The sequence below is a fragment of the Carcharodon carcharias genome, chromosome 8 (genome assembly GCF_017639515.1).
Source record: "Carcharodon carcharias isolate sCarCar2 chromosome 8, sCarCar2.pri, whole genome shotgun sequence".
NCBI classification, from domain to species: Eukaryota; Metazoa; Chordata; class Chondrichthyes; order Lamniformes; family Lamnidae; genus Carcharodon; species Carcharodon carcharias.
This window is the reverse complement of record NC_054474.1, coordinates 118,554,651-118,582,468: the sequence shown is the minus strand read 5'-3', so window position 1 is coordinate 118,582,468 and position 27,818 is coordinate 118,554,651. Positions and strand designations below refer to the sequence as shown.

Here is a 27,818-nt window from a genome sequence, read left to right as displayed (position 1 = left end):
GCCCCCACGGCCGGAGGCCGTGTGGTTGTTATCCAGACTTTAGGCTGCGTCTCTCCCACTCTCCTCCACTCCCCGGCCTGTGATGATGGCTCTCCGGGAGCTCCTGGCTGTGGCTGGGCAGCCCGAGGTTCTGCGCTACTGGGAGCAGTTGTCAGACGATGAGCGGCGGCTCCTGGCGGCCGAGCTGGAGCCGCTGGAGCCGAGGGAGCTCCGGGCTCACTGCGAGGAGGCGGCCCGGGCCCGGGCGCGACACACGGCACCGAGAGACCGCCTCATGGAGCCACTTCCTGGGGAGGCGATCGGCAGCTCCATCCGGACAGAGGCTGAGATCCTGAGGAGATGGAAGGAGCGGGGTGAGGGGGGGAGAGTGTGGGGAGGGGGAGGGAGTGGGATGGCGGAGATGGGGGATGGTAGGGAGAGGGTGGGGGTTTGAGGAGGGGGGGTGAGGGGGTGGGGGGTGTGGGGGATTGAGGAGGAGGGGTGGGGGTTGAGGTGGGGGTGGGGGGGTGAGAGGGTGGGAGTTAAGGAGGGGAGTGAGAGGGTGGGGTTGAGGAATGGGGGTTGAGGGGAGGGGGTTGAGAGGGTGGGGGTTGAGGAGAGGGGTGAGAGGGTGGGTGTGGGGTTGAGGGGGTGGGGGGTTGAGGGTGGGGTGGGGGGTTGAGTAGGGGGGTGAGAGGGTGGGGGGTTGAGGAGGGGGTGAGAGGGTGGGGATGGGGGTTCAGAGGTTGGAGCTTGAGGGGGGGGTGAGAGGGTGGGGGTGGGGGGTTGAGGAGAGGGGGGTGGGAAGGTGGGGGGTTGAGGAGAGGGGGGTGAGAGGGTGGGGGGTTGAGGAGAGGGGGGTGAGGGGTTTGAGGAGAGGGGGGTGAGAGGGTGGGGGGTTGAGGAGAGGGGGGTGAGAGGGTGGGGGGTTGAGGAGAGGGGGGTGAGAGGGTGGGGGGTTGAGGAGAGGGGGGTGAGAGGGTGGGGGGTTGAGGAGAGGGGGGTGAGAGGGTGGGGGGTTGAGGAGAGGGGGGTGAGAGGGTGGGGGGTTGAGGAGAGGGGGGTGAGAGGGTGGGGGGTTGAGGAGAGGGGGGGTGAGAGGGTGGGGGGTTGAGGAGAGGGGGGTGAGAGGGTGGGGGGTTGAGGAGAGGGGGGTGAGAGGGTGGGGGGTTGAGGAGAGGGGGGTGAGAGGGTGGGGGGTTGAGGAGAGGGGGGTGAGAGGGTGGGGGGTTGAGGAGAGGGGGGTGAGAGGGTGGGGGGTTGAGGAGAGGGGGGTGAGAGGGTGGGGGGTTGAGGAGAGGGGGGTGAGAGGGTGGGGGGTTGAGGAGAGGGGGGTGAGAGGGTGGGGGGTTGAGGAGAGGGGGGTGAGAGGGTGGGGGGTTGAGGAGAGGGGGGTGAGAGGGTGGGGGGTTGAGGAGAGGGGGGTGAGAGGGTGGGGGGTTGAGGAGAGGGGGGTGAGAGGGTGGGGGGTTGAGGAGAGGGGGGTGAGAGGGTGGGGGGTTGAGGAGAGGGGGGTGAGAGGGTGGGGGGTTGAGGAGAGGGGGGTGAGAGGGTGGGGGGTTGAGGAGAGGGGGGTGAGAGGGTGGGGGGTTGAGGAGAGGGGGGTGAGAGGGTGGGGGGTTGAGGAGAGGGGGGTGAGAGGGTGGGGGGTTGAGGAGAGGGGGGTGAGAGGGTGGGGGGTTGAGGAGAGGGGGGTGAGAGGGTGGGGGGTTGAGGAGAGGGGGGTGAGAGGGTGGGGGGTTGAGGAGAGGGGGGTGAGAGGGTGGGGGGTTGAGGAGAGGGGGGTGAGAGGGTGGGGGGTTGAGGAGAGGGGGGTGAGAGGGTGGGGGGTTGAGGAGAGGGGGGTGAGAGGGTGGGTGTGGGGGGTTGAGGAGGGGTGTGTGGGGGTGGGGGGGGTTGAGGGGATGAGAGGGTGGGGGTGAGGGGTTGAGGAGGGGCTGAGAAGGTGAGAGGGTTGAGGAGAGGGGGGTGAGAGGCTGGTGGGTTGAGAGAGGGGTTGGGGGTTGAGGAGACTGGGGGTGGGAGGAGGGGGGTGGGATGGTGCAGAGGGGTGGAGGGGGTGGGATGGTGCAGAGGGTACGAGGGGGTTGGGATGGGGGAGGGGTGGGGAGAGGATGAGGTGGGGGACAGTGGGTGGTGAGGGGCATGGGGAGCAGGGGGAGGGCTGTGAGAGTGGGATGGTGTGGGAGGGGGACTGTGACGGCATCAGGGGTTTGGATTGGATGTTGTGGATAAGGGGGAGATTGTGTCCAGTCCAGTTGTGAAGTGCCCCTGGTTAGCAGGGCCTCTTACTGAAACAGGAGTTCACTGTGTGATATTCTCGTGACTGAGAGTCAACAGGAAGCTGTACCGTTCCAGCACGGATCCTCTCACAGACTGCCTGCTCACTCAGGAATGATCACCCACAACTTGGCTGTTGCTGATTCTCTCAGTGTTGAGTGTTTAGCACATGCCCCCATTCACACTACTGTCTGACTCAGGTACAATAGGAGTGACCCCAGCCTAGGTACTGAATTATAAAACAGGATATGGAAGGTGCCCATCCCAGAGCTCTTTAATTTTATTCCTAATAGTCATTTGCTTGCTTGTTTAAATATATTCGGAATTCTATTGCCATTCCTCCTTCTGATAATACATGTCCCTAGAACTTTGTGTACAAAAAATGAACTCTTAACTAATTCCCCCTAGCAATGAACTAATCAAGCATTGAAAATACTTTCTTCAGATTTCCCTGTGAAAACTTTTTATTAGTTTGAACCCCTCCTTCAGATGATCTGTTAGAATAATATAATCTGTTGAATTTCTTTAAAGGCTCTGTTAACATGCCCTGAACTTAAATGCTCACTATCTGACACCGGCAAATCTAAATCCTGCTTTTTTAAAATTCATTCATAGGGCGTGTGTGTCACTGACAAGGAGAGCAATGTAGTTCCAAGTCAGGATGGTGAGTGATTATACAGTGCCATCAATCAGGTTGTAAATCCATCGATCAAACTCCATCTCCTGACTCCACACCGTAGTTGACTGCCCCATATAAGTCAATGGCTTGTAGATCAAGGGTCATCGAATGCAGCAAGGAAAAGAACTTTGGATAAATAAAAGACCACTTTTATTTTAGTAGCCTAGCTTAGAATTTGTAGACCAAAAACTAGCTGTGCATGGCCAGTATGGAAAAAGAAGGCCGGGGAAAATAGCTAATATCACTACTGATTACAGTTGACTAATTATTTGACTTAATCAAGGCACAATCACACTAGGTCTACAAAGTAACTTTAAATATTCAATATAGGCTTAAAATCAAGAGCAAAGCAAAAATAAAAAACAAAATAGCAAAAATTAGTGGCTACAGTCTTCCATTGCGAGTTTGGAAGGCGCTATTGAAAGAGGCTTGGCAAATTGCTGCAGTGCATCTTGTAGATGGTGTACACTGCCATGTGGGCAACTGGGCTGTGTTGTCATGGGTGGTGTTGAGCTTCTTGAGTGTTGTTGGAGCTGCACCCACCCAAGTAAGTGAAGAATATTCCATCACAGTCCTCATTTGTGCTTTGCAGATGGTGGACAGATGAGTTACTCACTGCAAGATTCCTAGCCTCTGACCTGCTCTTGTAGTCACAGTATTTATATGGCTTGTCCAGTTCAAACTGGTCAATGATAACTCCCACGATGTTGATATTGGGAATTCGGTGATGGTAATGCCATTGAATGTCAAGGGGCAATGGTTAGATTCTCTTGTTGGAGATGGTCATTGCCTGACACTTGTGTGGTACGAATTTTAGTTGCCACTTATCAGCCCAAGCCTGGATATTTTCCAGGCCTTGCTGCATTTGGACATGGACTGCTTCAGTATCTGAGGAGTCACGAATGGTGCTGAACATTGTGCAATCATCAGCGAACATCCCCACTTCTGGCCTTATGATGAAAGGAAGGTCATTGATGAAGCAGCTGAAGATGTTTGGGCTGAGGAACTCCTGCAGTGGTGATATTGAACTGAGATGATTGACCTCCAACAACCACAACCATATTCCTTTGTGCTAGGTATGATGACAACCAGTGGAAAGTTTTCCCCCTGATTCCTAGTAACTCCAGTTTTGCTCAGACTCCTTGATGCCACACTCGGTCAAATGCTGCCTTGATGTCAAGCGCTGTTACTCTTGCTTCATCGCTGGAATTCAACTCTTTTGCCTCATTTTGTACTAAGGCTGTAATGAGCTCTGGAGCCAAGTGGCCCTGGTGGAACCCAAACTGAGTGTCTAAGCAGGATATTGCTGGGTAGGTGCTGTTTGACAGCACTGTCGACGATACCTTCTATTATTTTGATGGCCGAGAGAAGTCTGAAGGGACAGTAATTGGCTGCAGTGGATTTGCCCAACTAATGCAGTGACTACAAAACTGGGATACACATGTATGTGTGTTGCCCTAAGTCTTCCTTCCGAAACCAATAGCATTACTTTTCTCTACAATAAAATTCATCTGTCTGCCCAATATGCTAAACCCTTTCATTCCTTCAAATTTTAGGGCCTGCTAGACACCATCTTTTAGTTTCAACCTTCGTCACTATAAGCCTGGGGTACAGTACCAATGGAGACAGATCAGTCACTGTATAACACGGGTACATTAATTGTGGGGACAGGTCTGTCACTATAACACTGGTACAATACTGGTGGGGACAGGCCTGTCACTGTATAACATTGAGGTACTGCACCAGAGGGGACAGGTCTGTCACTGTCTAACATGGGTACAGTAATTGTGGGGACAGGTCTGTCAATATAACACTGGGGTACAGGACTGATGGGGACAGGTCTGTCACTGTATAACACAGGTACAGTACCAGTAGGGACAAGTCTGTCATTGTACAACACTAGGTAGCAGTACTGGTGGGGACAGGTCTGTCACTGTATAACACTGGGTTACGGCACTGGTGGGGACAGCTCTGCCACTGTGTAACACTGGTAGAGTGTTGATGGGTACATGTCTGTCACTACTGGATACCCAACGTGGGCAGTGTTTGCTCCATCCGTTTGGGGTACTCGTCTGCTTGTGGATGTGTCTGCTGTAGCTACTGGTTCAGTTCTTATCCTTCTGTTCTAGGTTTCCATGAGATCTCCCAAAACCAGGTGGCTGTTCTCCTTTTGGCTGGAGGACAGGGTACCCGGCTGGGCGTGCCATACCCGAAGGGAATGTATGATGTTGGGCTGCCAAGTGGGAAAACCCTTTACCAAATCCAGGCAGAACGAATTCGCAAAGTACAGCAGCTAGCTGAGGAAAGAGTCGGCAGGCAATGCACGGTTCCTTGGTGAATATTTGTTCAATAATTGGGCTCACAAAAGACAGTTACTGTGTATGTCTGTATATCAGCGCAGGACGGTCGCTGTGTATTTCTGGATATCATTACAAGATGGTCACTGTGTATAACCGGATATCAGTGCTGGACGGTCACTGTGTATATCCGGATATCAGTGCAGAACAGTCACTGTATATCCGGATATCAGTGCTGGATGGTCACTGTGTATATCCGGATATCAGTGCTGGACGGTCGCTGTGTATATCCAGATATCAGTGCAGGAGGTCACTCTGTATATCCGGATATCAGCGCAGGACAGTTGCTGTGTATTTCCAGATATCAGTGCTGGACAGTCACTGTGTATATCCGGATATCAGTACAGGACGGTCACTGTGTATATCTGGATATCATTACAGGATGGTCACTCTGTATATCCGGATATCAGTGCTGGACGGTCACTTTGTATATCCGGATATCAGTGCAGGACGGTCACTTTGTATATCTGGATATCATTACAGGACGGTCACTGTGCACATCTGTATATCGTCGCAGGACGGTCACTGTGTACATCTGGATATCAGTGCAGGACGGTCACTGTGTATATCCAGATATCAGTGCGGGACGGTCACTGTGTGTAGCCGGTTATCAGTGCGGGACGGTCACTGTGTATATCTGCATATCAGCACAGGACAGTCACTGTGTATATCTGGATATCATTACAGGACGGTTACTGTGTATATCCGGATATCAGTGCAGGACGGTCACTGTATATCCAGATATCAGCGCAGGGCGGTCACTGTGTATATCCGGATATCATTACAGACGGTCACTGTGTATATCCGGATATCAGTGCAGGATGGTCACTGTGTATATCCAGATATCAGTGCGGGACGGTCACTGTGTGTAGCCGGTTATCAGTGCAGGACGGTCACTGTGTGTAGCTGGATATCAGTGCAGGACGGTCACTGTGTGTAGCTGGATATCAGTGCAGGACGGTCACTGTGTTTAGCTGGATATCAGTGCAGGACGGTAGCTGTGTATATCTGCATATCAGCACAGGACGGTCACTGTGTATAGCTGCATATCAGCACAGGACGGTCAATGTGTATATCTGAATATCATTACAGGACGGTTACTGTGTATATCCGGATATCAGTGCAGGACGGTCACTGTATATCCAGATATCAGCGCAGGACGGTCGCTGTGTATATCCGGATATCATTACAGACGGTCACTGTGTATATCCGGATATCAGTGCAGGATGGTCACTGTGTATATCCAGATATCAGTGCGGGACGGTCACTGTGTGTAGCCGGTTATCAGTGCAGGACGGTCACTGTGTGTAGCTGGATATCAGTGCAGGACGGTTACTTTGAGACAGTCAGGGCAGTTGTCTGTAATGTCTGTGGCTTTTCTCTGTCACTTTTAGGTACATCATGACCAGTGAATTCACATTAGAACCCACGCAGAAATTCTTCACTCAGCACAACTACTTTGGTCTGGTCAAGTCCAATGTCGTCATGTTTGAACAGCGGATGCTACCGGCTGTCGACTTTAATGGAAAGATCATTCTGGAACAGAAGGGGAGGATTGCCATGGCTCCAGGTTGATGCAGCTGTTTTGAAATCACTTTCATTCTCTCTCCCCTGCCTCTCCTATTCCCTCACCCATTCAGGTCTGAGCTGGAATTTAATCCCAGCATCACCAGATCCCCTGGCTATCCGTACAGCTCACGATTAGGATTAGCATGAGCTGTCCCTGACCCTCTTCTGCTCCCCTACCCCTTCAAGTGCCAGAGTACTCATGCCAATTGTGGTGCCTTTACTGTAGCCATGTCTTCTATCATTCCTCAGTTACAGATCCTATGCTTCTAATGTTCCACCACATGGTTAGCTTTCAGTGACTTATGAACAAAGTTACCCAGGTCCTTCAGGACATCCACACTTCCCAATCTCTCACCAGTTAACAAGTACTCCACGCCTTTGATCCTTCTGCCAAAGTGGATAACCTCACACTTATCCACATTATATTCCATCTGCCATGTTCTTGCCCACTCATTAAGCCTTGAAGGCTCTTTGCATCCTCCTCACAACTCACAATCCCACCTAGTTCTGTGTCATCTGCAAACTTGGAAATATTGCATTTGGTCCCCACATCCAAATCATCGATATATGTTGTGAGCAGCTGGGGCCCGAATATTGATCCTTGCAGTATCCCCACTAGTGACAGCCAACCTGAGAATAATCCATTTATCTTTACTGTTTTCTGTCCATTAACAAATCCTCAATCCATGCCAGCATATTACTCCCAATCCCATGTGCTCTAATTTTGTTTACTAACCTCCATTGTGGGACCTTTTTGAAAGCCTTCTGAAAATCCAAATACACCACATCCACTGGTTCTCCCTTATCTATCCTGCTAGTTACATTCTCAAAAAACTCCAACAGGTTTGTCAAACATGATTTCCCTTTCATTAATCCATGTTGACCCTGCCCAATCAGATCATTATTTTCTAAGTGTCTAGTTATCACATCCTTTATAGTAGATTCTAGTATTTTCCCTACTAATTAAGGCTAACAGGTTCCCTGTTTTCTCCTTCCCTCCTTTCTTAAATAGTGGAGTAACATTTGCAACCTATAGAATTTTGAAAGATAATCACCAATGCATTCACTCCATAGCCACTTCTTGTCAACACTCTGGGATGTAAATTATCAGGTTCTGGGGATTTATCAACTTCCAGTCTCATTAATTTTTCCAATACTACTTTATTACTCATACTAATTTCCTTCAGTTCCTTATTCTCGCTAGTCCCTTGGTTCACTATTATTTCTGAGAGATATCATGTATCTTCCCCTGTGAAGACAGACACAAAGTAATTATTTAGCTTCTCTGCCTATTCTCCATTATATGTTCTCCTGTCTCTGCCTGTAATGAAGCTACATTTGTCTTTGCTCATCTTTTCCTTTTTACATACCTATAAAAGCTATTACTGTCCATTTTTATGTTCCTTGCTAGTTTACATTCATATTCGACCTTTTTCAGTTTCTTGGTCCTTTTCTGAATTCTAAAATTCTCCCACTCCTTAGGTTTGCTACTTTTTGGCAACTTTATAACCCTCTTCCTTTGATCCGATACAATCTTTAACTTCCTTTGTTAGCTATGGTTGACCCACTTTTCTTGTTGGGTTTTTGTGCCTTAAAGGTGTGTATATTTGTCGTAAACCATGTGTTAGTTCTTGAAATACTAGCCGTTGCCTATCTACCATCATACTTTTTCATATGTTTTCCCAATCCACCACAGCCAACATACCTTCATAGCTTCCTTTGTTTAGATTTAAGACCCTAATTTCTGATTGAACTGCATTGTTTTCAAACTTAATGCAAAATTCTATATTATGGTCACTCTTCCCTAAGGGTTCTTTTACAACAAGATTATTGATCAGCCCTTTCCCATTGCACAAGACTAGGTCTAAAATAATCTGTTCCCTAGATGGTTCCTCAACATACTGTCCTAGAAAACCATCTCATATGCGTTCCAGGAATTCATCCTCCACAGTATTAGTACTCATTAGATTTACCCAGTCTATATGCAGATTTGAACCCTCCCATGATTACTGTATTCCCCTTGTTACATGCACCCCTAATTTCCTGATTTATACTGTGCCCTGCATTACCATCACTGTTTGGTTATAAACAACTCCCTCCATTGTTTGCTGGCCCTTGCTGTTTCTTAGCTCCACCCACCTAATGCCTGACTATTTGTTACTCTGGTGCTACCTGTCTGTCCCAGTATTGTCTGCACCTTGATGTACCTCTCTGGTAATACCTCCTGGTTCTCACACCCCTGCCAAGTTAACTTAAACCCTCCCCATCAGCAGTAGCAAACCGCCCTACAAGGAACAAAAACAAAAACAGAATTACCTGGAAAAACCTGGAAATATAAGCTGGATTCAACTCTTTCTTGGACTCGAACTCAAGTTCTGTCGAAGGGTCATGAGGACTCAACGTCAACTCTTCTCCGCCGATGCTGCCAGACCTGCTGAGTTTTTCCAGGTAATTCTGTTTTTGTTTTTGTTTTGGATTTCCAGCATCCGCAGTTTTTTTGGTTTTAGCCCTACAAGGAAATTGGTTCTAGCTCTGTTTAGATGTAACCCGTCCAGTCTGTACAGACCCCATCTCCCCAGAGCAAAAACAAAAATACCTGGAAAAACTCAGGTCTGACAGCTTCTGCAGAGAGGGATACAGTTGATGTTTTGAGTCCGTATGACCCTTCAGAACTAAAAAATAAAGAATTGAGATGAAATATAAGATGGTAGAGGAGGGTGGGACAGGAGGAGCTCGATAGGGGGCCAGTGATAGGTGGAGGCCAAGAAGAGACTTCCAAAGATGTCATAGACAAAAAGACAAAGGGGTGTTGACGGTGGTGATATTATCTAAAGGATGTGCTAATGGGGACATTAAGGGTAGCAAGCAGGACAAGCAAGTGGCAGATGGCCCTAATGGGGGTGGGGTGGGGGGAAGGGATCGAAATGGGCTAAAAGGTGGAGATGAAACAATAGATCGAAATAAATTTAAAAATAGGTGGGAAAAGAAAAATATATTTGTAAAAAATGATAAATTATTGGAAAACGAGGGATCGGAAGGGGGGGTGGGGATGGAGGAGAGAGTTCATGGTCTGAAATTGTTGAACTCAATATTAAGTCCGGAAGACTTAAGTCCGGAAGTGCCTAGTCAGAAGATAAGGTGCTGTTCCTCCAGTTTACGTTGAGCTTCACTGGAACATTGCAGCAGGCCAAGGACGGACATGTGGGCATGAGAGCAGGGTGGTGTGTTGAAATGGCAAGCGTCAGGGAGGTCTGGGTCATGCTTGCGGACAGACCGAAGGTGTTCCGCAAATCAGTCACCCAGTCAGCGTTTGGTGTCTCCAATGTAGAGGAGACCGCATTGGGAGCAGCGAATGCAGTAGAATAAATTGAGGGAAGTGCAAGTGAAGCGCTGCTTCACTTGAAAGGAGTGTTTGGGTCCTTGGACGGTGGGGAGGAGTGAAGTAAAGGGGCAGGTGTCACACCTTCTGCGGTTGCATGGGATAGTGCCATGGGAGGGGGTTGAGGTGTAGGGGGTGATGGAGGAGTGGACCAGGATGTCCCGGAGGGAATGATCCCTGCAGAAAGCCACCAGGATCATGGGGCGGATGTTGAAAGGAAGATGTGTTTGGAGGTGGCATCACGCTGGAGTTGGTGGGAATGGCGGAGGCTGGTGGGGTGATAAGTGAGGACAAAGGGGACCTTATCGTGGTTCACAGAAGGTGCAACACCTGCCCCTTTACTTCCCCCCCTCCTCGCTGTCCAAGGACCCAAACACTCCTTTCAAGTGAAGCAGTGCTTCACTTGCACTTCCCTCAATTTAGTCTACTGCATTCACTGCTCCCAATGCGGTTTCCACTACATTGGAGAGATCAAACGCAGACTGGGTGACCGCTTTGCGGAACACCTTCAATCTGTCCGCAAGCATTACCCAGACCTCCCTGTCGCTTGCCATTTCAACAAACCACCCTGCTCTCATGCCCACATGTCTGTTCTTGGCCTGCTGCAATGTTCCAGTGAAGCTCAACGCAAACTGGAGGAACAGCACCTCACCTTCCGACTAGGCACTTTACAGTCTTCCAGACTTAATATTGAGTTCAACAACTTTAGATCATGAACTCTCTCCTCCATCCCCACCCCCTTTCCGATCCCCCGTTTTCCAATAATTTATCATTTTTTTACAAATATATTTTTCTTTTCCCACCTATTTTTAAATTTATTTTGATCCATTGTTTCATCTCCACCTTTTAGCCCACCCTTCCCCCCACCCCACCCCCACCAGGGCCATCTGCTACTAGCTTGTCCTGCTTGCTACCCTTAATGTCCCCATTAGCACATCCTTTAGATAATATCACCACCGTCAACACCCCTTTGTCCTTTTGTCTATGACATATTTGGAAGTCTCTTCTTGGCCTCCACCTATCACTGGTCCCCTATCGAGCTCCTCCTGTCCCACCCCCCTCTACCAGCTTATATTTCATCTTATTTCTATATTTCATACGGACTCAAAACATCAACTGTATCCCTCTCTGCAGAAGCTGTCAGACCTGCTGAGTTTTTCCAGGTATTTTTCTTGTTCTAGATTTCCAGCATCCACAGTATTTTGCTCCCATCTCCCCAGAACCGGTCCCAGTGTCCCAGAAATCTAAAGCCCTCCCTCCTGCGCCATCTTTCCAGGCCCCATGCAATCACCTGCTTTGTCGTCCAATCATCCCATTAGAAGATGAGATGAAGAGCAATTTCTTCACTCACATGGTGAGGAATCTTTGGAATTCTCCACCCCAGAGGGCTGTATCAGCTCATCACTGAGTATGTTCAAGACTAAGATTGATAGATTTTTACATATTAAAAACATCAAGGAATATGGGGATAGTGCAGGAAAATGGTATTGAAATATAAGATCAGCCATGATCTCATTGAATAGCAGAACGGGCTTGAAGGGCTGAATGGTCAACTTCCAGCAACATAGGAACAGGAATAGGCCATTCGGCTCTTCGAGTCTGCTATGCCATTCAGTACAATCATGGCTGATCATCCACTTCAATGCCTTTTTCTCCACAATATACCCATATTCCTTTACGTCTGTCAATTCCAAAGATTCACAACCCTCTGAGTAAAAAAGTTTCTCCTCATGTTTGTGCAAAGTGGCTTCCCCTTATTTTGAAATTGTCACCTGGTTCTAGACCCCCTGCCAGGGGAAATATCTTACCTGCATCCACCCTTTAAGTATTTTGTAGGTTTCAATGAGATCACCTCTCATTCTTTGGAACTCTGAGAATACAGGCCCCGTAATCAATATTTCCTAATTTACAAGAGACCAGGATCCATAGATGATATTGTTGCGGCCCATCGCTGGCTGCGCTCGTCGCTGAGTGTGTCCTGTGCTTGTATGACAGACGGAAACGGTGGCCTGTATCGAGCTCTGACTAACAACAAGATTCTGGAGGACATGGACCGCCGACGGATTCGGTTTGTTCACGTGTACTGTGTGGACAATATCTTAGTGAAGATGGCAGACCCGGTCTTCATCGGTTTCTGTGTGGAGAAAGGAGCGGACTGTGGGGCCAAGGTCAGCTGGTCAGATTTAACTCTCCAGTGTTGAGGGTGCCAGTGCAAATGGTAGAGGTTTGTGTTGCTGTTAGAGCCAAGAGTGTGAGGCTCTTTTATATATACACCTGGTGTGTCAAACATCGGCAGTTGAGGTTCACCAGCAAAGCTGACCCTCCCCCAACCCATTGCAAGCACTGCTCCAGCCTGGCCCTGCTCCCTCTCTGGCTGAGCCCTGGCTCCACCTCTGCTCTGACCAGGTCCTGGCTACAACTGTCCCCAGCCCCAACTGGTTAGGGACTCCTTCATTCTAAAAGACTGACTATAAGCACTGGCTGAGGGTGGAATCAGTCCTGGTTATGATGCATCCTACAGTGGAATTAGCCCACTAGCTTGAGCACAGTTCCAAAGAGGAAAACTCTTCATTCATGGGACTGCACACAAGCAAAGTGAGAGGAGGGTGTAGTGGAGTCTACAATGCTCTGTGACTGTTCAAACCTGGCCTTTGAAAGACAGGTGTTGCTGTTGGGATCGGACGACTTTCCCTTTCAAGACTATCACTGTCCAAACTCTCCATGTGACTATAGTAACGCTTGCTCTCCATTCTGCTAAGAATGTGCATGCCCTGAGCCTGGTGTAGTGTTGAGAGTTTTATAGTGTCTGAGCTAGAATCTGCCCTCTTGACTGCACCATAGAACAAGTGACAGCCCTCTGATTTACAGTTGATTAGAATATGGGTCCCAGAGGTGAAGGATGGTTACCTCTGTGTCCTTTACCCTCTCACTCTGTTGTGTCCAAAGGTGGTTGAGAAGGCTTACCCCACCGAGCCAGTCGGTGTGGTGTGTCGTGTGGATGGTATCTACCAAGTTGTGGAGTACAGTGAGGTGAGCCAGGAGACTGTAGAGCAGAGGAACACCGATGGTCGACTGACATTCAACGCTGGCAATATCTGCAATCACTTCTTCACTGTGGAGTTCCTCAAATCCGTTACAGAGTAAGGCTGCTGCTCTCTGTTATTATGTTACTTGTGTATAAGTTCCGCCCACATCCTTCAGTAAATTGCTGGCCACCCAACTTCCCTTCCCCAGTCCCCATGTTAGCTGATATTATTAATGTTTCCTTCTCCTCAGGCATTGTCCTCCCCTTCAAACCTTCAGGTGTAACTATCCTCCTCAAACCAACCAACCTCGCCACCCTGGCACGCCCCTCCACCCCCCACACACACACACACCCTCCCCCCTGGCCTTCTCTGCAAACTACCGCCTACTCACCAACCTTTTCCTTCAAGTCCTTAAACACATTGTCACATCCCAAATCCATGTCCATCCTTCCTGCTATTCCCAAATCCATGCTAATATTTCCTGCTACTTCCAAATATGTGTCGTGTTTGGATTCCTCCGATCAGGTTTCTGCCCCTGCCACAGTACCAAAACAGCCCCCATCAATGCCACAAATTACATTCCATGTGATTGTGGGTAAACTATCCCTCCTCATCATTCTCATTCTGCCTGCAGTCTTCGACACGGTTCACCAACCATCCTTTTCCAACAACTCATCTCCAGTGTTCAGTTCAGGGGACTGCCTTCCCCGGTTCCACACTTGCCTAGTTAGTGGTAGCCAGGGATTGACTGCAGTGGCTTCTTTTCTTGCTCCTACACCATTACCTCTGGTGTTCCTTGAGGATCTATCTTTGACAACCGCTTCCTGTTTCTCCATCTGCATGCTGCCCCTCGTGACATCATTTGGAAACATTTGTCTAGTTCTACCTCAGCACCACCTCTGTTTCCTTCCCTGCCTATGTGTTGTTCTACTGCTTCTCCGATATCCAATAAAACATTAAGAAATGATCTTCGTCCTCTGCCTGTTAATCTGTAATCAAAATTTGTTACCCTCTGCATATACCCTATCAGTTAGTTTCTGTCAATCTGCTTTGCACATTGCTTTAAGGTTAATGTCAACAGTAGATAAGATTGTTTAAAATCTTAGCACACAAGGAGACTCATCCAATATGATCTTTCAGTGCAAGGTTCACTGCTGCTTTCAGTAGGAGATTAATCAGTCAGACCACAGTTTGCATCCTTGTCACAGCCCAACTGTATTTTAAACCGTTCACTCAGTTTCTTATCCACGCTAACAGGGGCTTGCTGTACGTGTTGTCTGTCAGTTTCTTTTTATTCACTTGTGGGATGTGGGAAATGTCAGCATTTAATTTCCCATTCCTCAAGGCCTTGAGAAGGTGTTAGTGAGCCTCCTGGCCCAGGTACCCGTCCTTCAGGAGCAGTTCCTGACTCATTGCTGGATGCACAGAGTGCCTTAAGATTGGTTCACGGTGAGTGTGTCACATAGGCAGGATTTCAGTTATGGAGAGACTCAGAAGTAAGATTGTTCTCCTTGGAACTGCGGGGGGTCGGATTGGGGAGGGGGGGGCGGTGTGGGGGGAGGGAGGGTGGCGCTTTGGGGAGATATAACATCAGTCCTAAATTACAAAGTGTTTTGACAGGGTGAAACTTCCCACCAGGCGGGAGGGTCAGTAACCAAGAACACAGATTGAAGATAATAGGTAAAAAAAACTAGAAGGAAGATCAGAATTTTCTTGCACAATGAATTGTTATTATCTGGAATGCACTGCCTGAAAGGGCATTGGAAGCAGTTTGTATAGTAACTTTCAATAGGGAATTGGATAAATGCTTGCAAAGTAGACAAAATTGCAGGATTATGGGGAAAGAGCAGGAGAGTGGCACGAACTTGATAATTCTTTCAATGAGCCAGCACAGGCATGATAGGTTGGATGGCCTCCTGTGCTGTGAGAATTCATTCTCTTCATTCTTTTCATTCCCCATAGAGAGTTTGAACCTCAACTGAAGCCTCACGTGGCTGTGAAGAAAATTCCCCATATCGATGAGAAAGGAAACATTGTGAAACCAGAGACACCCAATGGCATCAAGATGGAGAAGTTTGTTTTTGACGTTTTTCAGTTTTCCAAGTGAGTAAGTCGAGCAGGGGGATTTGCTTGAACCTCACTTTCTCTGCATTTCCCTTTCTTCGAGGTTTTCCTCCGATGATGGACCTCCTGAAGGGTTTGCGCTGTCGGCAGTCCTTTTCCCCTTCAGCAGGTGCAGGAACAGCTCCCTGCTGCATCATCCCATAACTTGAGTCAGGCAAGAGAGAACTCCTTATCAGCTTCAAAGGCAAAATACTGCAGATACCAGAAATCTGAAATAAAAGCAAAAATGCTGGAAATACTCAAGAGGGTCAGGCAGGATCTGTGGAGAGAAACAGAATTCCTGTTTCAGGTTGATGACATTTGGTAAGAATTGGAAGAAGCTGGGGATGTAACAGCTTTTAAGCAAGTACAGAGGCAGGAGAAAAGTGGGGAGGGGACAACGGAACAAAGGATGAAGGGCAGGAGAGATTAAATGGCAAAACGTGGAAGGCAAAAAGAATGGTAATGATGTAAATAAAGAAACAAAAGATGGATCTAGAGGCACTGGAAATGGTAGCAGCAGAATAGAGCAGGAGGGAAGCATGGGAAATGTGGCAGGAAGGAGAAGACTGTCAGGGCCTTGAGAATTTTCACCTATCCAGCTGTAGACCACTGTCACAACTTGCACACTCCTCCAGTAACCCTCCTGTATCCATTAAGAGTAATAAGGTGGAGTTGCCTTTGCAAACCCCTGCCTGTACACACTGCCCCCTACTGCAGTTAGAGCCCGATTTGGAACTGAATCCTGGTGAGCTTGACCCCGGATTTTGAAATTGGCTGCTGTGATCTCAATGCAGACTGGAGATGGATAGGTTCCTCATTGAAGGTGACAGATAGCACTTAGCATGGGTCAGTGTATTGGGTCACAGCTTGGTGTGTGGGACTAGCAGTGGGCTCAAGACCAGCTGTCCCATGTCAGCTGGCCAGGCCAATGGTGACATTTTTTAATCACTTTGAATTAGTGCCGACGTCTACAAAATTGAACTCTGTCCCCATTGGTTAAAACCCTCCATGCACTCTGTTCCCATTGGTTAAACCTACTCCTTGCACTCTCTTCCCATTAGTTAAACCAATGATAGAGGATAACTAGGGACTGTAGTGGTAATTTGTGTGTGGAGCCAGAAGACCTAGATAGGGTTCTAAATGAATACTTCGTGTTGGTGTTCACAAGTGAAAGGGATGACATGGGTATGGAAATCAGGCAGAAGGATTGTGTTATAATTAAAGAAATTAGCATAGAGAGGGAGGAGGTTCCAAGTGGTCTGGCAGGCTTAAAAGTAGATAAATCTCCAGGCCCGGATGAAATGTGTCCCAGGTTGTTGAGTGAGGCAAGGGAGAAGATAGCAGGGGCACTGGCAATAATTTTCAATACCTCTCTGGCCACAGTAGAGGTGCCAGAGGACTGGCGGACAGCCAATGTAATATCGTAATTCAAGAAGGGAGGAACGGATAAACCAGGGAACTACAGGCCAGTCAGTCTAACCTCAGTGATGGGGAAACTATTGGAAGCGGTACTGAGGGACAGAATTAATCTACACTTGGAGAGGCAGGGATTAATCAAGGACAGTCAGCATGGTTTTGTTAAGGGGAGGTCATGTCTGACCAATTTGATTGAATTTTTCGAAGAGGTGACCAGGTGTGTAGCTGAGGGAAATGCATTTGACACAGTCTACTTGGACTTCAAGGCTTTTGATTAGGTCCCGCATGGGAGACTGATTACGAAGGTAAGGGTCCATGCGATCCAAGGCAGTTTGGCAAATTGGATCCAGAATTGGCTGAGTGGCAGGAAGCAGAGGGTGATGGTTGAGGGGTGTTTTTGTGATCGGATGCCTGTGTCCAGTGAGATCGGTACTGGGTCCCTTATGGTATATATAAATGATTTAGACTTGAATGTAGGATGACATGAAAATTGATGGAGGGTAAATGGTGAGGAGGATAGCCTTACAGCAAAATATAGACGGGCTGATCAGTGGCAAATGGAATTTAATCCGGATAAGTGTGAGGTGATGCACTTGGACAGGACAAACAAGGCACGGGAATACATGATGAACCGTAGGACCCTGGGAAGTACCGAGAATCAGAGGGACCTTAGTGTAAATGTCCACCGGTCCCTTAAGGTAGTGGGACAGGTAGATAAGGTGGTTAAGAAGGCATATGGGATACTTGAAAAATTTATTAACTTTGCTTCCAATTTCCACCCCTCCATCATTTTCACATGGTCCATCTCTGATGTTTCCCTTCCCTTCCTTGACCTCTCTGTCTCAATTTCTGGTGATAGACTGTCCACCAATATCCATTACAAGCCTACCGACTCCCACAGCTACCTCGACTACAGCTTCTCACACCCCACTTCCTGTAAGGACTCCATCCCATTCTCTCAGTTCCTTCACCTCCGTCACATCTGTTCTGATGATGCCACTTTCAAGAACAATTCCTCTGACATGTCTTCCTTCTTCCTTAACCGAGGTTTTCCACCCACAGTGTCGACAGGGCCCTCAACCGTATCTGGCTCATCTTCTGCGCATCCGCCCTCACACCTTCCTCTCCCTCCCAGAAACATGATAGGGTCCCCCTTGTCTTCACTTATCACCCACCAGCCTCTGCATTCAAAGGATCAACCTCCGCCATTTCAACCAACTCCAGCATGATGCCACCACCAAACACATCTTCCCTTCACCCCCCCGGCAGCATTACACAGGGATCGTTCCCTCCGGGACACCCTGGTCCACTCCTCCATCACCCCCTACACCTCAACCCTCTCCCACGGAACCTTCCCATGCAACCACAGAAGGTGCAACACCTGCCCCTTCACTTTCCCTCTCCTCACCGTCCAAGGGCCCAAATACTCCTTTCAAGTGAAGCAGCATTTCACTTGCACTTCCCTCAATTTAGTCTACTGCATTCGTTGCTCCCATTGCAGTTTCCTCTACATTGGAGAGACCAAACGCAGACTGGGTGACCGCTTTGCAGAACACCTTCAGTCTGTCCACAAGCATTACCCAGACCGCCCTGTCGCTTGCCATTTCAACACTCCACCCTGCTCTCATGCCCACATGTCCGTCCTTGGCTGCTGCATTGTTCCAGTGAAGCTCAACGCAAACTGGAGGAACAGCACCTCATCTTCCGACTAGGCACTTTACAGCCTTCCGGACTGAATATTGAGTTCAACAATTTTAGATCATGAACTGTCTCCTCCATCCCCACCCCCTTTCCGATCCTCCCCTTTTTTCCCCAATAATTTATATAGATTTTTCTTTTCCAACCTATTTCCATTATTTTTAAAAGTATTTCCATCCATTGTTTTATCTCTACCTTTTAGGCCTGTTCGATTCCTTCACCCCACCCCACCCCCACTAGGGCTGTACCCTGCTTGTCCTGCTTTCTACCCTTAATTAGCACATTCCTTAGATAATATCACCACCTTCAACACCTCTTTGTCCTTTTGTCTGTGACATCTTTTGGTTATCTCCACCTATCACTGGTTCTACTTGTCCCACCGCCCCCCCTTAAACCAGCTTATGTTTCACCTCTCTTCTATTTTTGCTTAGTTCTGTTGAAGGGTCATTCGGACTCGAAACGTTAACTGTTTTCCTCTCCACAGATGCTGCCAGACTTGCTGAGTTTTTCCAGGTGTTTTTGTTTTAGATTTCCAGCATCTGCAGTTTTTTGCTTTTATCTATGAGATACTTGCCTTTATTAGCTGAGGCATAGAATGTAAGAGCAGGGAGGTTATGCTGGAACTGTATAAAACGCTGCTTAGGCCCCAGCTAGAGTATTGCGTGCAGTTCAGGAATCTGCATTATAGGAAGGATGTGATTACGCTAGAGAGAGTGCAGAGGAGATTTACCAGGATGTTGTCTAGACTAGAGAGTTTTAATTATGAGGAGGGATTGGATAGACTGGGGCTGTTTTCCCTGGAGCAGAGGAGATTGAGGGGGGACATGATTGAAGTGTATAAAGTTATAAGGGGCTTGATAGGGTAGACAGGAAGAAACTTTTCCCCTTGGTGGAGGGATCAATAACAAGGGGGCATAGATTTAAGGTAAGGGGCAGGAGGTTTAGAGGGGATGTGAGGAAGAATTTTTTCACCCAGAGGATGGTGGGAATCTGGATCTCACTGCCTGAAAGGGTGGTAGAAGCAGAAACCCTCATAACATTTAAGAAGTATTTGGATGTGCACTTGCGATGCCATGGCATACAAGGCTATGGGCCTGGTGCTGGAAATTGGGATTAGAATAGTTAGGAACAAAAACAAAAATACCTGGAAAAACTTAGCAGGTCTGACAGCATCTGCGGAGAGGGATACAGTTGATGTTTTGAGTCCGAAAGACCCTTCATCAGAACTAAAAAATATAGAAATGAGATGAAGTATAAGCTGGTAGAGGGGGATGGGAGGGACAGGTACAGCTTGATAGGGGGGCCAGTGATAGGTGGAGGCCAAGAAGAAAATGCCAAAGATGTCATAGACAGAAGGACAAGGGGGTGTTGACGGTGGTGATATTATCTAAAGGATGTGCTAATGGGGACATTAAGGGTAGCAAGCAGGACAAGCTAGTGGCAGATGGCCCTAGTAGGGGTGAGGTGGGGGGAAGGGGTCAAAATGGGCTAAAAGGTGGAGATGAAACAATAGATTGAAATAAATTTAAAAATAGGTGGGAAAAGAAAAATATATTTGTAAAAATATTATAAATTATTGGAAAAAGGAGATCGGAAAGTGGGTGGGGATGGAGAAGAGAGTTCATGACCTGAAATTGTTAAACTCAATATTATGTCCGGAAGACTGTAAAGTGCCTAGTCAGAAGGTGAGGTGCTGTTTCATCTCCACCTTTTAGCCCATTTCAATCCCTTCCCCCCCAACCCACCCCCACTAGGGCCATCTGCCACTGGCACCCTATCGAGCTCTACCTGTCCCTCCCTCCCCCCTCTACCAGCTTATATTTCATCTCATTTCTATATTTTTTAGTTCTGATGAAGGGTCATACGAACCCAAAACATCAACTGTAGCCCTCTCCGCAGATGCTGTCAGACCTGCTGAGTTTTTCCAGGTTCTTTTGTTTTTGTTCTAGATTTCCAGCATTCGTGGTATTTTGCTTCTATCTGAGAATAGTTAGGGACTTATTTGACCCATGCAGGCTCAATGGGCCGAAGGGCCTTTTTCTGTGCTGTAAACCTCTATCACCTCACTGCACTCTGTTCTCATTGATTAAACCCACTCCCTGTACTCTGTTCCCATTGGTTAAACCCATTCCCTGCATGCTTCTCATTGGTTAAACCTACTCCCTGCACTGTTCACATTGGTTAAATCTGCACCCTATGCCCAGAAGTTAATGTCATGCCCACAGGTTAAAGCTATGACGTGTTCCCTAATGCTGCAGATGTATTTCTGTGCAGGAAGTTTGTTGTGTTTGAAGTGTTGAGGGAGGATGAATTTTCCCCTCTGAAGAATGCAGACAACGCTGGGAGCAAAGACACCCCCTCCACTGCACGTCGTGCCCTGCTGTGGCAACACTATCGCTGGGCAGTGCAAGCCGGTGCCCAATTCCTGGATCACAAGAACAACCGGATCTCCCCCCTCAACCAGTAGGTTCCTGAAACTAATTGTGTCTCTGCCTGATTAATAGATGGAGCTGTAAACACAGCAATGAAAGAAAGGCTTGTATTTCTATAGCAGCTTTGACAACCTCAGGACATCTCAAACTGCTTCATAATCAGTGAAGTGCTTCTGAAGTGGAGCGACTGTTGTAATGTAGGAAATGTGGCAGCCATTTTCCAGCACAGTAAGATCCTACAAATAGGAATGTGATAATGACCAGGTCTGTTTGAATAATGAATAATATATAATGTCAACAGAAAATGCTGGAAAATCTCAGCAGGCCTGACAGCATCTGTGAAGAGCAAAACAGAGTTAACATTCCGAGTCCGTATGACGCTTCAGAGCTTTCATCTGTTTGAATAATGTTGGTTGAGGGATCAACATTGGCCAGGACACTGAGAACATGTTTGCCCTCCTTCAAAATATAGCTGTGGGATCTTTTATGTCTACCTAAGAAGGTATTTGAGACCTTGGCTTATCTCATCTGAAAGGCAGCACCTCTATCGGTACAGTGCTCCCTCAGTACTATGCTAGCATGCCAGCCTTAATTATGCCCTCAAATATCTGGACTGGGATTGCAACCTCTGCCGATTCCTATCACTGGCCACTGCCCAAATTGGGAGCAGAAAGTGCCCTTTCAGAAGGTACGAAGCTCCATCTCTTGGTGTGTGCTGGTTGGAATATCAAAGTCCTTGGATTTCCTGGATAAGAGAGGGAAAAACTGAGGCATGTTGCTCTCGACTGCTGTCCTCTGACTGGAAGTAGGTGAGGGAGTTGGGTGTGGGTAACTGGCTGGGAATGGGTGAGAGGGTGCAGCTGGGTAACCGGGACTGGGTGAGATGGCGTGGTTGGATAACTGGGAGTGGGTGAGAGGGTGCGGTCTGGGTAACTGGGAGTGGGTGAGAGGGTACGGTCTGGGTAACTGGGAGTGGGTGAGAGGGTACGGTCTGGGTAACTGGGAGTGGGTGAGAGGGTACGGTCTGGGTAACTGGGAGTGGGTGAGAGGGTCGGTCTGGGTAACTGGGAGTGGGTGAGAGGGTGCTGTCTGGGTAACTGGCTGGGAGTGGGCGAGATGGCAGGGTCTGAGTAACTGGCTGGGAGTGTTCAGCTGCCATGTTGCTCACTAACATTTAATGACCTTGATTGTGTGTAAAGAACTGCCTGACCACATGGGCCAGGCACCAGAGGGTGGCCTAAGCCTGTGGAGCATGGTCAGCGCTGGGTGCAAGGATGGGAGACAGTGGGTTGAATAGGAAAATTACATTGCAGTAATTGTAGTGTTGTGGCTGAGGCAATGAACGGGCCCAGGGGTTAGATAATTGACCTTTCCCAGCCTGAAGCTGATTCCAAATCAGGCTCAGTGCAAAAATCTAAGCGAAACTGACCAACGTTGCTTATGTCAGCTTATAGAGCCACAGGAAGGCTGGTTCGAGAACTTAATCCTGGGATTATTTGATGAGGATGACAGCAGGAGTTGGTGGCAGACTTTCAGTGAAGTTGTACGAGGAACAAATACGGCCCAGCTGGTGAAATGCACGAGCCCCACCCCCACCCCAAGGTCTGTTTGCTGAGCCAGCAAGTGACCCGAAATTCAAACTGAGAAGGTGGAGGTGGGGGTTCTGGGGGTAAGAGCTATGCCTTAAAGACAGGACATTGGTGAGATGGAAGGGGTCGGAGAGAAGACGACTGAAATCAGAGTCCTGTTGAAGAAGCACTAAGCTACATTTATTTAAAATGGTAAAAGGAATGGAGAAGGCTGAGAGATCCACAGATTTAATCAAATCCTCCATGAACTCTTCCCTCCCTATTTCTATTGCACCCCAGAGATATCTGCTTTCCTCTAATTCTGATCTTGAGCATCTATAATTTTAATTGCTCCACCATTGACAGCTGCCAAGGCCCTAACCTCTGGAAATCCTTCCCTAAATCTCTTCACTTCTCTACCTCTCGCTTATCTCCTTTAAGATGTTCCTTAATACCAGCCTCTTTGTACAAGCTTTTGATCACCTGCCCCAATATCTCTTTGTGTGGCTTGGTGTTAAATTTTGTTTGATAACACTCCAGTCAAGTTCCTTGGGGATGTTTTACTATGTTAAAGATGCTATATCAATGCAGGTTGTTGTTGGGAGAGAATGATCAGAATGATTAATGGGAGAGGCCTTGATTTCGACAGGGAGGAGGTGAAAGAAAGAAAAATGGGCTTGAAGGAACTAGGGATGAAGATTCAGACTAGGACATATTGGCATTGTACCCAGAATGGGGAATTGATGAAAGCAGAGTTTGGAGACTTGGACACAACAGTGACACCCTTTGTGAAATGCTTGTGTGTTCCTGCAGGTTCCAGGAGGCTGAGGAACCACCTGCAGTGTGTGAGATCTCGCCACTCGTCTCTTGTGAAGGAGAGGTAAGTGACTGGGTAGTTGGCTCAGGGCCACTGAATTAATCAGTGATGTGGAGGATATATATGGCATGTGTTGTAAACCCAATCCTTCCTGGCCTCATTGGGGCCCACCCTGGATGTGAGATTTCATGACCTTATGATCATTTGAACTACCCAAACCCCAGCAAGACCATCTCTCTTTTTGATATATCTTAATAACCTTGATTATGGGTTTAGCAGGGCATAATTTGAAAATTTGTAGATGAGACAAAACTCAGAAATGTAGTAAACAGTGAGGAGGATAGTAACCGAGCTCAGGAGGACGTAGACTGATGAAATGGGTAGACATATGGCACACGAAATTTAAAGTGAGGAATTATTAATTTGGCAGGAAGAATGAGGAGAGGCAATATAAACTAAATGGCCCAGTTTTAAAAGGGGTGCAGGAACACAGATCTGGGGCTGTATGTGCACAAATTTGATATGATGTTCAAAAAGCATATGGGCTGCTTGACATTATTAGGGTCCAGCTGGAGTAGTGTCCCACATTCTGGGCACCACATTCAGTGGGTGCAGATGAGATTTTGCTGGAATGGTGTTAGGGGTTTAAATGTAGGGGCCATGATCAAGAAGTTTGCAAAAATTGGCCACGTGGTTGATAGTGAGGAGGATAGCTGTGGACTGCAGGAAGATATCAATGGACTGGTCAGGTGGGCAGAAAAGTGGCAAATGGAATTCAACCCAGAGAAGTGAAGGTGATGCATTTGGGGAGGTCAAACAAGGCACAGGATTGCACAGTAAATAGGAGGATACTGAGAGGTGTAGATGAAGTGAAGGACCTTGGAGTGAATGTCCACAGGTCCCTGAAGGTAGCAGGAGAGGTCGATAAGGTGGTTAAGAAGGCATATGGAATTCTTTCATTTAATAGCTGAGGTAGAGAATATAAGAGCAGGGAGGTTATGCTGGAACTATGTAAAATATTACTTAGGCCGCAATTTGAGTACTGTGTGCAGTTCTAGTCACCTCATTACAGAAGTGATGTAATTGCATCAGAGAGGGTACAGAGGAGATTTACAAGGAGGTTTCCAGGACTGGAAAATTGCAGCTATGAGGAAAGATTGGATAGGCGGGGGTTGTTCTCCTCTGTTAGGAGGCTGAGGGGAGTTTTGATTGAGATGTACAAAATTGTGAGGGGCCTGGATAGAGTGGTTGGGAAGAGTCTATTTACGTCAGCTGAGAGGTCAGTGACTAGGGGGCATAGATTTAAAGTGATTGGTAGAAAGATTAGAGGGAAGATGAAGGAAAGTTTTTTCACCCAGAGGGTTGTGGGGGTCTGGAACTCACTGCCTGAAAGGATAGTAGAGGCAGAAACCCTCAGCTCATTTAAAAGGTGTCTGGATATGCACCTCAAATGCCGTAACCTGCAGGGCTACGGACCAAATGCTGGAAAGTGGGATGAGGCTGAGTGACTCATTTCTCATCCGGCGCAGACACGATGGGCCAAGTGGCCTCTTTCTGTGCTGCAAATTTTTCTACGTTTTGTGAATTTTCTAAATATCTGAAAGGGAGGAATGTGCAGAGATGTGGAGAGAGGACGGGGGATTGGCAGTATGTCAATTGCTCCTTAGGGGAGAAAGCACAAACATGATGGGCTGAATGGCCACCTTCTGTGCTGTAATGATTCTATGAAAGACTTCTGTTAAGTTGAGAGATTAGAGAAACTAGAATTATTCTCAGAGCAGTGAAGGTGACAAGGTGATTTCATGAGGATTTTCAAAAATGTGAACTATTTTGATGGAGTAAGAAAGAAACTTTTCACTGGCAAACCAGAGGGCACAGATTTAAAGCTGATTGGTAAAAGAACCAAAGGCAATTTGAGGAAACTTTTTTTCCACAGTAATTTGTTGTGATCTGGAATGCTCTGCCTCAAAGAGCAGAGGAAGCAGATTCAATGGTAACTTTTGAAAGGGAATTGGATTAGAAAGGCATAACAGCAGAGGCTCTGGGGAAAGAGTAAGGCAATGGGAATAATTGGATAGCTCTTTCAAAGAACCAGCGTAGTTATGATGGATTGAATGACCTCCTTCTGTGCTGTATTATTCCAGGATTCCATGGTACTGGCAGGTACAAGTCTCTGTGTGGCTTGTGTTCTGCACCCTCTGCATCCATTCCTGTGACTAATGAACGGTGGATTCTCAGTTGCTGCCAGGGATAGTTCAGGCTGAATTAAGGCAAGAGGATAGGGGCTGAGTTTGACCCATAGGAGTCCAAGCGCCCTTGTTGGGCTATGCATGTGCTGATCTGATATTGGTTTTCCTTTGTTTGCAGGGTTTGGAGGAGTACCTGAAGGATCGGGAGTTCCATTCTCCGCTGCTACTCACTGAGAAAACAGTAGCTGCCCTGGGATAGGGCTAGTAATGACTCGGTTTGAGGGGAGCAGCCTCGTTTGCCAATGAAGGGATTTTATACATAGAACTGGATCAAGTGCCTTTATTTTGATACCACCAAGTTATAAAAAAGATTGTCAATTCTTATTCAGACTTTGAATGTGTGGCTGGGATTTTATCCATTACATAAGGCTGGGTCTTCATGGGACCTAGACAACACCCAGTTTTTGTCCTGGATAGGACCAACTCTGCTCAGCCACTCGTTCACTCAGAATGCAGCCAATCCATGCACTGGAGTCATGACTGGTCCATGGGACACATCACCCTGGTAACCCCAACCCAGGGGGCAATAGGGAGTCACTGTCCTCCCCGCCCCAAAAACATAAGGAGAAATAGCAGGAGTTGGCCATAAGCTTGACCGTTCAATATGGTCGTGACTGACCTTTCACCTCAAAACTACCTTCCCTATCAATCCCCATCTCCAATTCCCCTTGAGTTAAAAAATGTATTGCTCTCAACTTTCTTATAAAGTAATGTCTAGACCCTGTGGGGTAGAGAAATCCAAAGATTCACAACCTTCAGAGTGAAGAAATTTTTCCTCATCTCAGTCTTAAATGATCAAGCCCCAAATATCTTGACACTGTCTCCCTATTTCTAGACTCAGTCCAGCGGGGGAACATCCTTTCAACTCCATCCTGTCAAGCTGCCTCATGATTTTATATGTTTCAATAAGATCAGCTCATTCTTCTCCGCTGCCCAGGTCACAACCAGGACAAGCGGCAAAGGGACTCGTTGCCCCTCTGTCCCGGTGTCACCCCCAGCATAAGTGGCAAAGGGGCTCCCTGGCACACAAGGCAGAGGGATTCTCTGCCCCTCCATCTGCAGGTCACCACCCAGCACACAGGGTAAAGGGACTCTGTCCCTGGGTTACCTCCAGCACACAGGGCAGAGGAACTCTCTGTCCCTGGGTCACCCCCAGCACACAAGGCAAAGGGACTCTGCCCCTCCAATCCCCTGGGTCACCCCCAGCACACTGCAGATGAAAAGTTCCTTTTTTGTATAACCCAGCTGTTTGCAAAACAAGTGGAGAGTGGCTGTGCCATGTTTAACCACAGACACTATCCCATCACTGTGGTAGTGTACGCCTTGGATACAATCTCTGTTTTTAAATATTATTTAAGGTTTCAGTCCACATACCTCCTTCCTGTTGCAGTCATTCCAATAATCAAAATGGTCAGTATTATGTGACCCTGGTGATGGGTGATCAAGGGTGTGACGAACAATCTTTTACATATTTGTGCCTTATACTGTATGTACTTTATCAAGTAGATAACATCACTTATTAAATAAAAAGTGCCTTTCAGGCCATGCAGACAATCTCAGACCTGACATTCTCAGAATCCTCATTTCAGTGACAATTCCCTTTTTCCTCTCTCATGCCTTTGAAGCTTCTTATCTCTGTCACCCTTAAGCATCTTTTTATATCCTAAAACATTTTCTTCTATTAGTATGAGGGGGAGCAGGAACATGAGGTTGTTAGGGGACGCAGGTATATGTCCAGCTGCTGCTTACACTCAACCATGCACCCTCACGTATTGTGTCCATCATAAGGTCAGCCCTGCATCGCGGACCCCTGGAAGTTCTCTGGGATCTCCATGGATCCCAGTTTGTGAACCACTGATATAACCCCATGCTGTACCTGCCCTGGCACTGTTTGATGGGGAAAGTGTAGAGGGAGCTTTACTCTGTATCTAACCCCATGCTGTATCTGTCCTGGGAGTGTTTGATGGGGACAGTGTAGAGGTAGCTTTTCTGTTTATCTAATCCATGCTGTTCCTGAATTGGAAGTGATTGATGGGGACAGGGCAGAGGGAGCTTTTCTCTATATCTAAAATGTACTGTAAGTGCCTGGGAGTGTTTGATAGGGCAACAACAAAAAGTGTTTATATAGTGAATTTAATGTATTAAACCTGCTATGGTGCTTTACAGAAGCATTACAAAACCAAATGTGACACCAAACCGCATGAGATATCAGGGTGGATGAGCAAAAGCTTGGTCAGAGTTCGATTTTGAAGATTGTCTTAGA

At 47.5% G+C, this 27,818-nt stretch overlaps 1 protein-coding gene across 2 annotated transcripts; it reads left to right on the top strand.

The window, feature by feature from the left end:
- uap1l1 (UDP-N-acetylglucosamine pyrophosphorylase 1, like 1) lies at nt 1–27,114 on the top strand. 2 transcript variants are annotated; one of them, XM_041193686.1, is made up of 9 exons: nt 1–353; nt 5,068–5,272; nt 6,690–6,865; nt 12,239–12,411; nt 13,190–13,383; nt 15,232–15,372; nt 20,764–20,952; nt 23,303–23,369; nt 25,674–27,114. In XM_041193686.1, the coding sequence occupies exons 1-9, from the start codon at nt 83–85 to the stop codon at nt 25,752–25,754; spliced, it is 1,497 nt and encodes a 498-aa protein (XP_041049620.1). In that variant the 5' UTR covers nt 1–82; the 3' UTR covers nt 25,755–27,114. The 2 variants fall into 2 exon arrangements, with proteins under 2 accessions (XP_041049620.1, XP_041049621.1); XM_041193687.1 differs by lacking the exon at nt 20,764–20,952.
- Nucleotides 27,115–27,818: the final 704 nt, after the last annotated feature.

Excerpts from the sequence above, each read along its gene's own strand:
- uap1l1 (XM_041193686.1), top strand. The coding sequence starts at position 83 with ATGATGGCTCTCCGGGAGCTCCTGGCTGTGGCTGGGCAGCCCGAGGTT. Across the intron at positions 354-5,067 it reads GAGGAGATGGAAGGAGCGGG|GTTTCCATGAGATCTCCCAA; the intron begins GTGAGGGGGGGA and ends CTTCTGTTCTAG. Across the intron at positions 5,273-6,689 it reads AGGCAATGCACGGTTCCTTG|GTACATCATGACCAGTGAAT; the intron begins GTGAATATTTGT and ends TGTCACTTTTAG.